At 62.2% G+C, this 12,265-nt stretch overlaps 1 protein-coding gene across 1 annotated transcript in view; it reads left to right on the top strand.

Annotated features, from left to right (window-relative positions):
* CASZ1 (castor zinc finger 1) overlaps positions 1 to 12,265 on the top strand; it is a gene marked incomplete at both ends in the record, with an annotated part of 51,700 nt that overhangs the window by 20,073 nt on the left and 19,362 nt on the right. Inside the window, 3 exons of the mRNA XM_080691112.1 lie at positions 6,909 to 7,397; positions 10,413 to 11,247; positions 12,139 to 12,207. Of these exons, the coding sequence (XP_080547238.1) occupies positions 6,909 to 7,397; positions 10,413 to 11,247; positions 12,139 to 12,207 (1,393 nt within the window). The remainder of the gene's footprint in view (positions 1 to 6,908; positions 7,398 to 10,412; positions 11,248 to 12,138; positions 12,208 to 12,265) is intronic.

Below are 12,265 nucleotides of genomic sequence, written 5' to 3'. Positions count from 1 at the left end.
GAAGTTGGAGCTGATGAGTGCGTCTCTCGCAGGCGTGGAATGTCACCCACACATCCTGGAGACTGGAGTGGGGAGTTTTATGATGGTTTTTCATTGATTTGTTTTCCCAGCGCAGCTGCCGACCTCTATTGAGGGACAAACATAATCAGCACTGACGCAAATTAGATGGTTATTCGTTTTGAAAATTGACAGAAAAACAATAAAAAAGATGAAATGCTCCCAAATCAATAGATATAATGAAATTCAAATAATCCGAGAGATGAGGTCTCCATGGCAACTGATAATGTGGAAAAGAAAACAATTTAATAAAGGACAGACACACTTTGAAAACAGATTGGGCCCGGGGAGGGGGCGGGCTGGCGGGCGGAGGGCTGGAGCGGGGCTGCCGAGTGAAGGATCACTGTCCGTCCCAAGGACACCCGCCATAATTAAGCGAGGCTTTCGGCCCCAGAAAGTGCAGATTCAGGTTTTAATACACAAAATTATTTCAGGAGCAGTGAATCGGAAAGTCGTTTGTAATGACCTTCCTGAGAGGCCCGGGCGCGGGGCATGTTGGAGGCTGGGCGGCCGGGCCGGCTGAGTTATGGCATATTTGTGTTTTTATAGTGCGGAGGGGAGGGGGTGGTGGGGGGGAGGGGGGGAAGAAGGTTAAACAGTATTTACAGCTCAGTTGTTTTCAGAGAGGAAAGAGAAATAGAGTTCATGGGGAGATGCAGCGGGCAGGCAGGGGGGCGAGCGGGGAGGGGAGGTGGGCCCGGGCAGGCCTCTCACCTCGGGCTGCCTCACCTCCGTTCGCCCCAGATCCAGAGGAGACGCCAGAGCCGGCTCCAGTCCCTGGTGCCTGGTGGGACTCAGCTGGTAGGGCCTTCTAGGTCTGGGGCCTGTCCAGGATGGGGCGGGAGCTGTGTCCAGGCCACATGGACACCCGGCCGCACTGACTTAGTACCACGGTGGGGCAGCTGCCACGGGAAGGTGGCTCCGCTGTTCCCCAGGCCTGGCACCCTAGTTCTCCGTACCATGGCGGGTCACCCGCTCACCTGGTACCGCCCCTCTTGAGCCTGGCGCTGGGCCTTGGGCACAGGAGGTGTGTGTTCAAATGAACACATGGGGTGACGTGCCCCTCTGCGCCCTGCCGCTCATGGCCCCCTTGCCAGCTCCTCTTTGGTTCCACCTTGCTAGCAGATGCCCAGCTCGGGCACACAGAAGGGCGAGTGTGGTCCCTTTGGGTGTGCAGAGGCAGGGGCCACACGGAGGGCAGGGGCCACGCTTCCCCCTCCGCAGCCCTCCGACGAGTGTCTGGAGCAGGGTGCTTGGACACTGATGGCCGGCTCTGGGCTCCCCACAACCCCCTCAGGCCCCCTCCCTCCTCGCACAGCAGCGTTTGTGTTCCGTCCTGTGAGCACAGCGCGTTTCTGGGCCGCTCTACACGTGCGTGAATATAACATCGCACAAATGCAGAGGTCTCGGCTGTGTGCACGCACACGGCACGCACACGGCATGCGCGCGTTTGCTCGGTGTATGTGTGTTTTAAATCTCCCCTGGGTGGTAACTCTCTTTTTTCTCCCCTTCCTGTTTGGCTGTGACCTGGGGGAGATTGATAGCCAGCCTGTGCGGTGGATGCTAACAGTTCCCCTGATTTATAGAGTTACTTACGCTAAGTGAGGCCACTTAGACGCGTCTGGATAGTAAACCTTTTAACTGGACTAAAAAAATCATAATAAATAAATAAACAAAGGGGGGCAAGCTAGGGCCCAGCGGCCAAGCCCCACCCACTCCCCAGCTTGGAGGACCAGGGGACCTGGCTGAGAACCCCAGGGCGGCAGCCACCCTTCCTCCCTCCGGCAAAAGCTCAGAGGTCTTGCTGTTCCGCCCTAGAGATGGAACCGTGCAGGGGAGCTCTCTCCTGGGGAGAGGGCTTGCTGGGGGAGCTGGGGAGGGGACTGTTGGGCTGGAGACGGGCTCTGAGACAGGGGAGCAGAGGGCACGTCCAGCAGCCCTTTCTTGCCTGCAGAAAGGCAGACAAGGTACCTGCCTGTGTCCTGGGAGGGGACCCACACCTCTGGCCCAAGATGTGGCACCAGCTCCTGGCACGACAATGGCTCTCGTGAAGACTTTACACGTTCGCTCCCCGGTCTGCACTGCCTAGGCCGCTGTGGGACCAGGGTGATGTAGGCCAGGGTGCCTGTCTTGCTCACCTCGTAGCCTCAGGATTCAGCCCAAAGCTTGGGGAGCAGAGACAGGAGGGTCACAGGTTCAAGGATAGCCTCAACAACTTAGACCCTGTTTCAACATAAAAAATAAAAAGGGCTGGGGCTGTGGCCTGGAGGTAGAATGCCCTGGGTTCAATCTCCAGTACAAAATAAATAAATAAATAAAAGAATTCAGCCCAGGGCCCGCCCTGTGGAAGCTGCTCAGAGTGCTGTTGGCCGGGCATGGTGGCGCACGCTTGTAATCCCCACGCTTGGGAGGTGGAGACAGGAGGATCGGGCAGGTTCGAAGCCAGCCGTGCGTGCTGGCTTAGGAGACCCTGTTTCCAAATAAAAAAATGTATAAAAATAGGTCTGGGAGTGTAGCCTGGAGGTAGAAGTGTTTCCAGGAACCCCGGTACCACCAAAAAAAAAAAAAAAAGTGCTGTTGACTGGACGCAGGCACATGGCCCCCAAGCTGGGAGCCGTGGTCTGTGAAGTTCAAGTTCATCGAGGGAAGCAGGGTAGAAGCTGCCGGCAGGGCCCTGAGACTCCAGGACAGCCGGCTGAAAGACCGCAGGAGGCCCGTGTGGGTTTGAGGCCATGACCTTGGACATCACAGCCCGGAGGGGGCTGGGCCCGGCACTGACTGGGTGACGGTGTGCAGTCGACATCCTCGCCGCCTCTCTGGCCTTGTCTGGAAACAGGGACAGAACAGCAAGCACACAGGGATGTGGGAGATCACTGAGCGGCTCTGGGGGCCTAGCCTGCTCCCTGGCACACGTGCTCAGGAGGTGCCAGCCACCATGGCTCTAGATGGCGTGGGCTCGGGTGGCCACCAGAGTGGCCATGAGTGCCCAGTGCCTCCCTGGCTGCCTGGCAGCAGACAGACAGGGCCCTGGCGCGCCCCTACCCCAGGGGATTGGCTCCTGGCCCCTGCCTTCCCACCTCCTGATATACAGCGGGCATTAGGCCGCCCAAAGGGGAGACTGCATCCTTAGGAAGAAATATGTCCTCATTTTTCTTAAACACCGTTTCCACTGAGTGAAATGTTTAGAAGGGACGCGCAGGGAGAACTTTATTTCCTACCAGGGAGTTCAGAGCCACCAAGCAGAGCCCATAAAGCACCCGAAGCCTGGTAGCTGACAGGCAGACCGGCCCGAAACACATTACTCATAGTGGGGAGGGGCTGCCAGGCCTGCCCAGCCCCCTGGGACTGTCCCCCACCCTGGCAAGACAAGCGACTCCAAGACCCAGGGCCAGGGCGGTGGGCACCCAGCCTCTTCTGCCCTGGAGCCCAGGCTGCCTGTAGGAGGGTGCCCGGCCCTGACCAGGTGAGGAAGGCGCGGCTCCCCCAGCTGCGCAGAGGAGGGAGATCAGGGGACAGGGGCCCAGGTGCAGCCACGGGAGCCCCCCCCCTCTCGCTCAGAACTGGCAGGAGCCCTGGCCTTCCCCAGCCGTGGAGGGAGCGATGAGATTCATGCCGTAACGGGCCCTTCTCCCGAGGCCCTCCCTCCATCCGATTTCTGAAGCTGGCTGATTTGAATATTTATAAATATCAGTAAATTATTTATTGTAGCAATCTGCTGCACCATTTTACCCATCACAGTTAACACTTTAGGGGCTCTGTGTTATGGGAACGGGAAGTGGGGGTGAGGAGGAGATGGGGCAGGGAGGAATGGAGCCCCTGCAGGGAAGCCGGGGACCACCCAGAGCTTTCCCAGTAGCCTTAATGGGGACGACCCAGCCTCCACGAGCTCTCGGCGGAGTGAGCTGGGTTCTGGGCATCTCCCGCCCCGGGGTCAGCTTCCTCCTCTGTCAAATGGGGTAGTGAGAGTACCTGCCCAGCAGGGTCGTTTTGAGGCACTGGAGATCATGTCCCAGAGATGGACAGCCGGGGTGTGCATCTCTTCTCCGGCTCTGGTGGGGTCTGTTCAGCTTAGCCTGCCTGCTGGGGACTTGTTGAGTTTGGAGCCCTGGTAGGGAAGCTTTGGGACCTAGGGAGCTGAGGAGGATCGGGTCATTTGTTGGGCCAGGGGAAAGGACTGGACAGTCCCAGGCCTCCTGCTTCCACGCCCTCCCACTGGCTCTTCTGGGCCAGGTGACAGTTCCTGGTCTTGGGATCTTGGGCCAGATGTGGCACCACATCTGTCTGGGTGCCCTCCCTCCCACCTTGCCACCCTGCTCTCCAGGGCACGGGGCTTACAAGGGCAGAGCTGGGCCAGGCACAACCTGTGCACCTCCTGGGGTTTGCCTCAAGCCAAAGCCTGAAGAGGCCCAGCCCCCATGGCCGCTTGTCCCTGGGTGAGCGGCGCAGGAGTCCCCTCGCCTTCCCACCCGCCTGCCCACGCCTGCCTCCTGGGCAGCATTGTTCCCAGAGGAAGTGTCCAGTGTAAATAGAGCAGCGGGCAGGCTGGTGGCGGGAAGGAGATGAAAGGGGCGGTGACAGGCCCGGGGACGGATGGCTTCCTTCCATTGAGGCCTGGCCACGGCGTTTATACTGGGGGAAGAAAGTCAGGGGAATGTTTACATGGACAGGAGTCTCGGGTCAGACTGCGGAGGGGGGGCAGTCTGTAGGGCCAGGGCCTTTGATGGAGGGGCCGGCAGCAAGGCCCCATGGGGCACCCTGAAGGCAGGCCCAGCGCTCAGCTCCTGCGTGCGCCCTTCCCGCCATCCCGGCGTGGCATCAGCCCTGCCTCCTGCCCCGCGTCCCAGGCCAGGCGCCTCCTCCACCTCCACCCTGGGGACCACAGTAGAGTCAGAGGGAGGGCAACATCTGGAAGGCAGGTGGGCTGGGTCAGAACAGCAGCTGGAGGGCAGGTGTGGGGGGACGGCAGGAGCCAGGGGGCCGGGGCTGGGCGTGGGCCCTGGGTGCACAGCTGCATCCCAGCTGGTGGGGCCTGCCCGGCACACAGCTGAGGGCGGGAGGGGTGGGCTGGGCTGGGTGGGCTGAAGTCCAGGGAGGCTCCAGGATGGGCGGGAGCCCAGGGAGGGGGTCACCAGCAGCAAGTGCAGCCTTGGGAGCTTCTGCTTCCCTCTTCCTTGGGATAAATATTTATAGATTAATTTGCCGTCTGCCATGCACACTTGGCTTACCTCTTGGTAAAAATAGTGCAGGCTCCCCCGCTCCTGTTCTTCCTTCCCCGTCCAGGGCAGGGCACAGGAGGGCCAGGTGAGGCCGGTTCCCCTGAGGCCTGTTGGGAAAATGCAGTGTCACAGGACCTGCCGGCCTGCCCAGAGGCTGAGCAGGGAGGGGTGGTGAGGCGGGCCCCATCGCTGAGCTTTCAGAAGGAGCCTCATATTGGTACTTGGGATTTGGGTGCGGCAGCACAGACTTGGAGCTGTGTGCAGAGTGGGCATCCAGCCTGGACGAGGGTCTGAGGTCCTTCAGCCCAAGTCTCAGGACTGGGAGGACCGGGAGGGTGCTGCCCAGACTCTTCTCTGGCAGCCCCCAAGCCAAGCCACACATTCCCAAAGCTGGTGGAAAGGCAAGGATCTGGGGCCACTAGGCCTTGTGTGTGTGGAGGGACGTTTCCCGGCATGTCCAAATCAAGTCCACCTGTGGGATGCAGCCCCGGAGGCTCCGTCAGAGCAGAGCCCCTCTGACCACGCAGGTGAGGAGCGGCTGCTCAGCCTTCTGACCTGTGTGGGACGTGCCGCTTTTCCTGGCCCGGGCCTGCGGAGCCACACTATCCACAAAGTGAGCCTAAGTTGAGACCCTCCGCGTGGCCTCCATGTGCCCGGCTCCCTGCCGCCGATGGATGGACACACAGAGGGACGGATGCATGCTGCACGGACTCGCTCTGTGCACATCCACCCTGTTGGCCTTCAGACGCTAGCCCCGGTCAGGGCAGAGTGAGGTTGAGTACTCAAGCAGCCAAGTTAGCATTTCTGGCAGCTTCTGGGCTTTCCACGAGACCCAGGCCCTCCCCGCCGGCCCCAGCTGGGCTCCTCTGGCCTGGGAAGTGTGCTTTCCAGGGCTGGAGATTACTGCCCTGAGGACGGCTGTGCTTAGATGGTCCTTACTGAGGCTCGAGAAAGGGAAGCGGCGATAGGAAATTACCAGAGGGGCCCAGGGTGGGGTGGGGGGGCAGGCTGAGCCAGGACCAGGAGGACGAGAACCAGAGGCCCGTGGCTGGGAGCCAGACCTCTGCTGTCCAGCAAGCAGAGGTTGGGGTCAGTGGGCCCAGGAGCCCAGCCTGGCAGAGGTGCTGCCAGGGGACAAGATGCTCAGGTGGGGAGGGTGCTGGCCAAGTGCTACTGGGACGGCAAGAGGTTGGGCTGGCCGGCCGCTGGCTGCCGCCTGCCTCCTCCCCAGGGGCCTTGGGGAGGCCAGACTCACAAGCAGAGCTGGGCCACCCACCGGCAGCAGTGGGGTGCCAGCCTCACCCACCACCTGCCTGGGCCTCGGTTTTCTGTGTCGGGGGCATACCACTTCTTGGAGGAGCTAGTTAGGGCAGTGCTAGGAAGAAGTCTTGCATTTGAAGACCCACTCATTTTGAACCACTTACCACGTGCCAGGCTCTGGGCCAGGCTCCGAGGAGAGAGCCCGCCCAGGACTCCGGCTAGTGGAGGAGACGAGCGGAAGCTGGTGGTCTCAGGGTGGTTTGGTGGGACCGCCACCGATCGGGGAGACCTGTGGCCCAGGGAAGTGGGGCTGTTCAGGGGTGGCTGTGCATGGCGTGCGGGCCTCTCACGTCCATTCCCCCTCCGTCCCTGCAGCTGAAGGCACCCGGTGCACTGACCCGCCTGCAGGCAAGCCCGCCATGGCGGCCAAGCGCAAAGGCGGCCTGAAGCTCAACGCCATCTGCGCCAAGCTGAGCCGCCAGGTGGTGGTGGAGAAGGGAGCGGAGGCGGGCTCCCAGGCCGAGGGCAACCCGCCGCGGCCCCAGGACAAGGAGCGCAGTGGCCCTGAGTCTGGGGGGGCCAGGGCGCCCCGCAGCGAAGAAGACAAGAGGAGGGCGGTGATCGAGAAGTGGGTGAACGGGGAATACAGCGAGGAGCCGGCACCCACGCCTGCACTGGGGCGGATCGCTCGCGAGGGCCTGGAGCTGCCACCCGAGGGCGTCTACATGGTCCAGCCCCAGGGCTGCAGCGATGAGGAGGACCACGCAGAAGAGCCCTCCAAGGACAGCGGGGCTCTGGAGGAGAAGGACTCAGACGGCGCAGCCCCCAAGGACGACGGCAGCTCCAGCACCAAGCAGGCTTCCGGTGGGTGCCTCTGGGGGCTGGTGGGGGCTGGGAGAGGGCATGGTGCCCGGGGAGCCCCATGGGGTAGGGCAGTCCAGGCACACGCCCGCTTCCTCCTTGCTCCTGCTCCAAACACCCCATCCAACCCAGTGAGTGTTCTGGGGGCGGGGAAGAGCACAGTGGCAGAGAAGGCAACTTCCCAAGGATAGGAGCCTGCTGGAGGAGCTGCCAGCACAGAGGGTGTCCGAGAAACGATGGATAGAGAGGCTGATGGAGGGACGAATGGGCAGGTGGGCTGGGTAGGTGGATGGACAGATGGCAGATGGACGGGCGACGGCACGCACCTACAGAGGGGCGGGCCTATCATGGGGCCGTGATACCTGGCTGCAAGTGGGGGCACGACGGCTGGTGGACAGGCAGCGGCGCACACGCGTGGCTTCTTTGCATCCAAATGCTGCCTCTCGGGGAGGCTGCTGCCCCACCCCACCTTCCCCTTCACTGTGTCTCCATCCCTGGGTCTCCCCGGCAGGACCTCTGGGGCCTGAGGCCGGCCCTGCCCAGCCAGCAGATCCCTTACCCCGGCCACCCGGACATGGTCCTCTGGCCGACCTCTTTCCCTCAAGGTGGTGAGGCTTGGCTTCTCCAGTGTCCCCTTGTCCTCAGGACTCGGAGCAGCCTCGAGCTTTCTGCTCCAGGGGAGGGCCAGGCTGGGGTTCCAGGCAAGGGAAGCTCCCCACTAGGACTAGAGCCCCAGGATCCAGGGCTTTACTCTAGGCCCCAGCCTCCTTCCCAGGCTCTGCCTGGAGCCACGCGCCTCCCCTGTCCCCTTCCCCCTGCGGCGAGGGGCACATCTCCTCCCTGTGCGGGGAGCCCTGCACAGCCACATCATTATGCATATAAGATATAAACAGAGCTGTTTAATTATCCTTCGCCACATCAGTGGCAGAGTAATTAACAAACATTGCAAGATCAATGAGGAGAAGTGTGACCTTCAGTTTCCTCTGATAGGAAAAGCCCTTGCCGTCGCCAGACACAAGGTGACTGTGCGGGCCTGGGCAGAGGAGGGACGGCCATGAGGGCTGTCCCTGCAACGCCCTCGGCACCCAGCTCTCCCAGGATGCGGGAGCCCCTAAGCCTCGCTGGCCTCCTTCCTGGGGAGTGGGGAGCCGAGAGGCCGAGGGTGGGCCCGGGCGGCCCATGGCCTCAGAACCTGGGCCCCGCCCCTACGCCCTGAGCACCCAGTGCCCACCAGAGCCCCGGCGGCCCACCGAGGCTTGGTTCCCCGGCCACCTCCTCAGGTCCTGGGGGCTCAGGAATGCAGGGCTCTGGGCTGCCTCTGAGACCCCGCCTGTCTCCTCCCTGCTCTAGGCGGCCTGCCCTTCAGAGCCTTCTCTTTCTCTGCCATATATAGTGAGGGCTCAGCTGCCTCCAGCTATTTTTAGCCCCTTTCCCCAGTCCCTGAGCCACTGCATCCAGCAGCCAGAGCCCACTCCTCCCAGGCCAGGCCCCAGACCTGTGTGGCCGGCTCAGGACTGCCGCTGACCCCCCGCACCCCCACCAGGGGAACAGCTGGCTCCTTCCTTGAGTCACTCCGCCCAGCCCGGGTACCAGAGAGTATCCAGAGAGTGCCCATGACTCTCCTCACCCAGTGGGTCTCAGTGATCCCCAGGACTGCTCCCGTACCCCCGGAGCTCAGCTCCTCCTTCCACATCCCCCCAGGTTTGCCCTCTTGCCAGGCCCTGCCCTGCTCCGTCAGACTCGTGGTGCTCAGAGCCGGCAGGTGTGGGTAGGTGTAGGAGTCCCCTCTGGCACCCTTCCCGAGCTGTATGGTAGGATCCCAGCTGGGAGCTTGCTGCCGGCGGCCCTCCGACTGCGCATGCCTGAGCGAGAGGGCACGCTGGCCCTGGGCTGTGTGGGTCCCACGCCTCTGCCCAGCCCTGACTGGGGGCATGGCCCGCGCAGGTGTGTGGCTGTGCTCAGTGAAGGATGGGCGTGCCGGCGTGCACTGGGGTGCACTGGGGACCACTGTGTGTCTGCGGGGGGAGAGGCAGTGCTTCTTCCCATCCCCTCAAGGCGGGTCTGGGGGAATTGTGGACGGGGCTCAGGGGATGGTGTGCACGTGTGTCTGCAGAGTTGGGGGACATAGCTAGGGGTATGAGCTTCTGAGACCTGAGTGTGCACAAGTGAGCATGTATGTGTGAGTGTGCGTGTATGTATGAGGCTGTACATGTGTGTGGCATGAGTATGTATGAGGGATCGTGTGTCACTGTGTGGAGGCTGGCCCCGGCTTTGCAGTGTGCCCCGAGTGTACACGCGGGGAGGACGGTGGGCCCAGCCAGGCCTGCTGCCCTGGTCCTTGCTACCCCAGATGACCACCCGTGAGCACAGGCCTGGACAGTGCCTGGGCAGTGCGAAGCTATCTGTGAGTCACTCTCGGCTGGAGGCGGGGCCAGGTCTCGGGGCACGTGGCGTCGCTCCTGCTCCTGCTCACCTCTGCTGGGACCATAGCACTGGGGAGGACTTGGGGAGGCCAGGCAGGCCCTTCGTGGTCAGGAGAGCCGTTTATGAGGGTCAGGAACGTTCCCTGGACCCCTGACCGCCCAGCCACCTCCCACACCCCAGCTGCGCCCAGGCCCTGTTGCACTGCCCCCACCTCCAGAGGCAGGTTGGGATCTGGCCTTACTTCCAGTAAAATGACTTCTCTCTCATATTAGGCAGGCCAAGGCAAGAGAGCAGAGACATTTATGAAACTTTGTTTAATGTACTGAAAAGCCATCGGCCAGAACATTTAGGAAATTGATTTTCCTGGCATTGATGAACTCGTTTTATTTTACCCCAGTATTAATTACTTTTTTTTTAAACAAATTAATTTAAGAGTCGTAAAACCTAACAAGTGGGCCGAATGTCCATAGATCATGTCCTGCTCTGCCCCTCCCCACGCGGGCACCTCTCTGCGCGTGGGGGCTCACGGCGGGTCCTCCTGGTTCTTCCTCCCTTGCGCCCTCCCAGAAGTGACCCGCCTCTTCTCCCGTGTAGGAGAGGCCTCCTCGCTGCGGGACTACGCGGCCTCCACCATGACCGAGTTCCTGGGCATGTTCGGCTACGATGACCATAACACCCGGGACGAGCTGGCCAGGAAGCTCAGCTTCGAGAGGCCGCACGCGGGCGCCACCCCTGAGGCGGCCGCCGCCTCCCAGCTGCCTGGCTCTGAGGACGCCCTCAGCAAGCGGGCGCGGTTTTCCAAGTATGAGGAGTACATCCGCAGGCTCAAGGCTGGAGAGCAGCTGTCCTGGCCGGCCCACGGCACCAGGGCAGAGGAGCGGGCGGGCAAGGAGGCAGCCGGCCCCCCGCCTGGCCTGCGGCTGCCCAGCAACACCACCCACCTGGAGACCAAAGCCACCATCCTGCCCCTGCCGTCCCACAGCAGCGTCCAGATGCAGAACCTGGTGGCCCGCGCCTCCAAGTATGACTTCTTTATCCAGAAACTGAAGACTGGAGAGGGCCTGCGGCCCCAGAACGGGAGCACCTACAAGAAGCCCTCCAAGTACGACCTGGAGAACGTCAAGTACTTGCACCTCTTCAAACCCGGGGAGGGCAGCCCGGACATGGGCGGGGCCATTGCCTTCAAGACAGGCAAGGTGGGGCGCCCGTCCAAGTACGACGTCCGGGGCATCCAGAAGCCAGGCCCCACCAAGCTTCCGCCCACCCCCAGCCTGGCTCCCACACCCCTCGCCAGCCTGCCCAGTGCTCCCAGCGCCCCTGGGCCGGGGCCCGAGCCACCTGCCTCCCTGTCCTTCAACACTCCCGAGTACCTGAAGTCCACCTTCTCCAAAACAGACTCCATCACCACGGGGACCGTCTCCACTGTCAAGTAAGGCCCTCCTCACCCCCACTCCAGCCCTGAGACAGGACTCCGGGGCAGGTCTGCCCCTCACAAGGGGAAGGAGCTCGCAGGTGGTGGACACAGCCACGTGTGCATCCAGACACACGCACACTCACTACACAGTTGCTTCTGGGCCCTCAGCGGCCCATGCCCTGTCTGTGGACTTGCGCCCCATGTCTCCCCGAGCATCTCCAGTTTGTCATGCACACAGGCACTGGCATGTGCTACCTGGAATCCCAGGGGCCGCCGCCATCCCCTTGCCCAGCTGACTTCCTCTGGCTGCTGCCATTGCAGGCTCTGGTTGTCTGGGTGGGGCTCCTGGGGTCCAGGCTGCTGGCCCTGTCCCCCAGACATGGCCTGGGCCATGGAGGAACAGGAACCAGGTGGTAGGAAGCTGGGGGTGCATATACCTTTTAGCCCTAACCCAGGGACAGAGGACTAGCCCACACGGTGAGTCATGTAGAGCAGAACAAGACCCTGCCCCAGAGCCCTCTGCACGGCACACTCACCACGTCCCCCTCCTCAAGGGAGTGCCGCAGGAGGGCAGGGCGCTCCCAGGGAGCCCGGGCTCCTCCTCAGCCAGCAGCCTCCTGGTTTTCTCTGTGTGCTGAGGCTTCGGGCCCAGGCAAGACTCTAGGCCTGGCCAGGCTGAGGTGGCGCCCTAGGCCCTGTCCACTTGGGCGGCCCACCCCTGCTCAGCACTGGGCTGACTGAACCTCTGCCAGGCTTCTGCCAAGGCGCATTTCAGTCCCACTCCAAGTGCCTCAACGATACAGAACTGAAGAGAGAAGGGCCAGGGCAGGGGTGGCCTACCAGAGGCTCCTGGGGCCCGAGGCCACCCCTGCCCACTAATCAGCTGTGCCCTGTGTGTCTCACCAGGAACGGATTGCCCACAGATAAACCAGCTGTCACCGAAGACGTAAACATTTACCAGAAATATATCGCCAGGTAGGCCCCCAGGGAGGAGTCTGGAGAGAAGCCCAGGGGCCGTGGGACCATCCGAGCG

Source organism: Muscardinus avellanarius (assembly GCF_963383645.1).
Source record: "Muscardinus avellanarius genome assembly, chromosome: 3".
Lineage (NCBI taxonomy): Eukaryota > Metazoa > Chordata > Mammalia > Rodentia > Gliridae > Muscardinus > Muscardinus avellanarius.
This window is presented reverse-complemented; position numbering and strand designations above follow the sequence as displayed.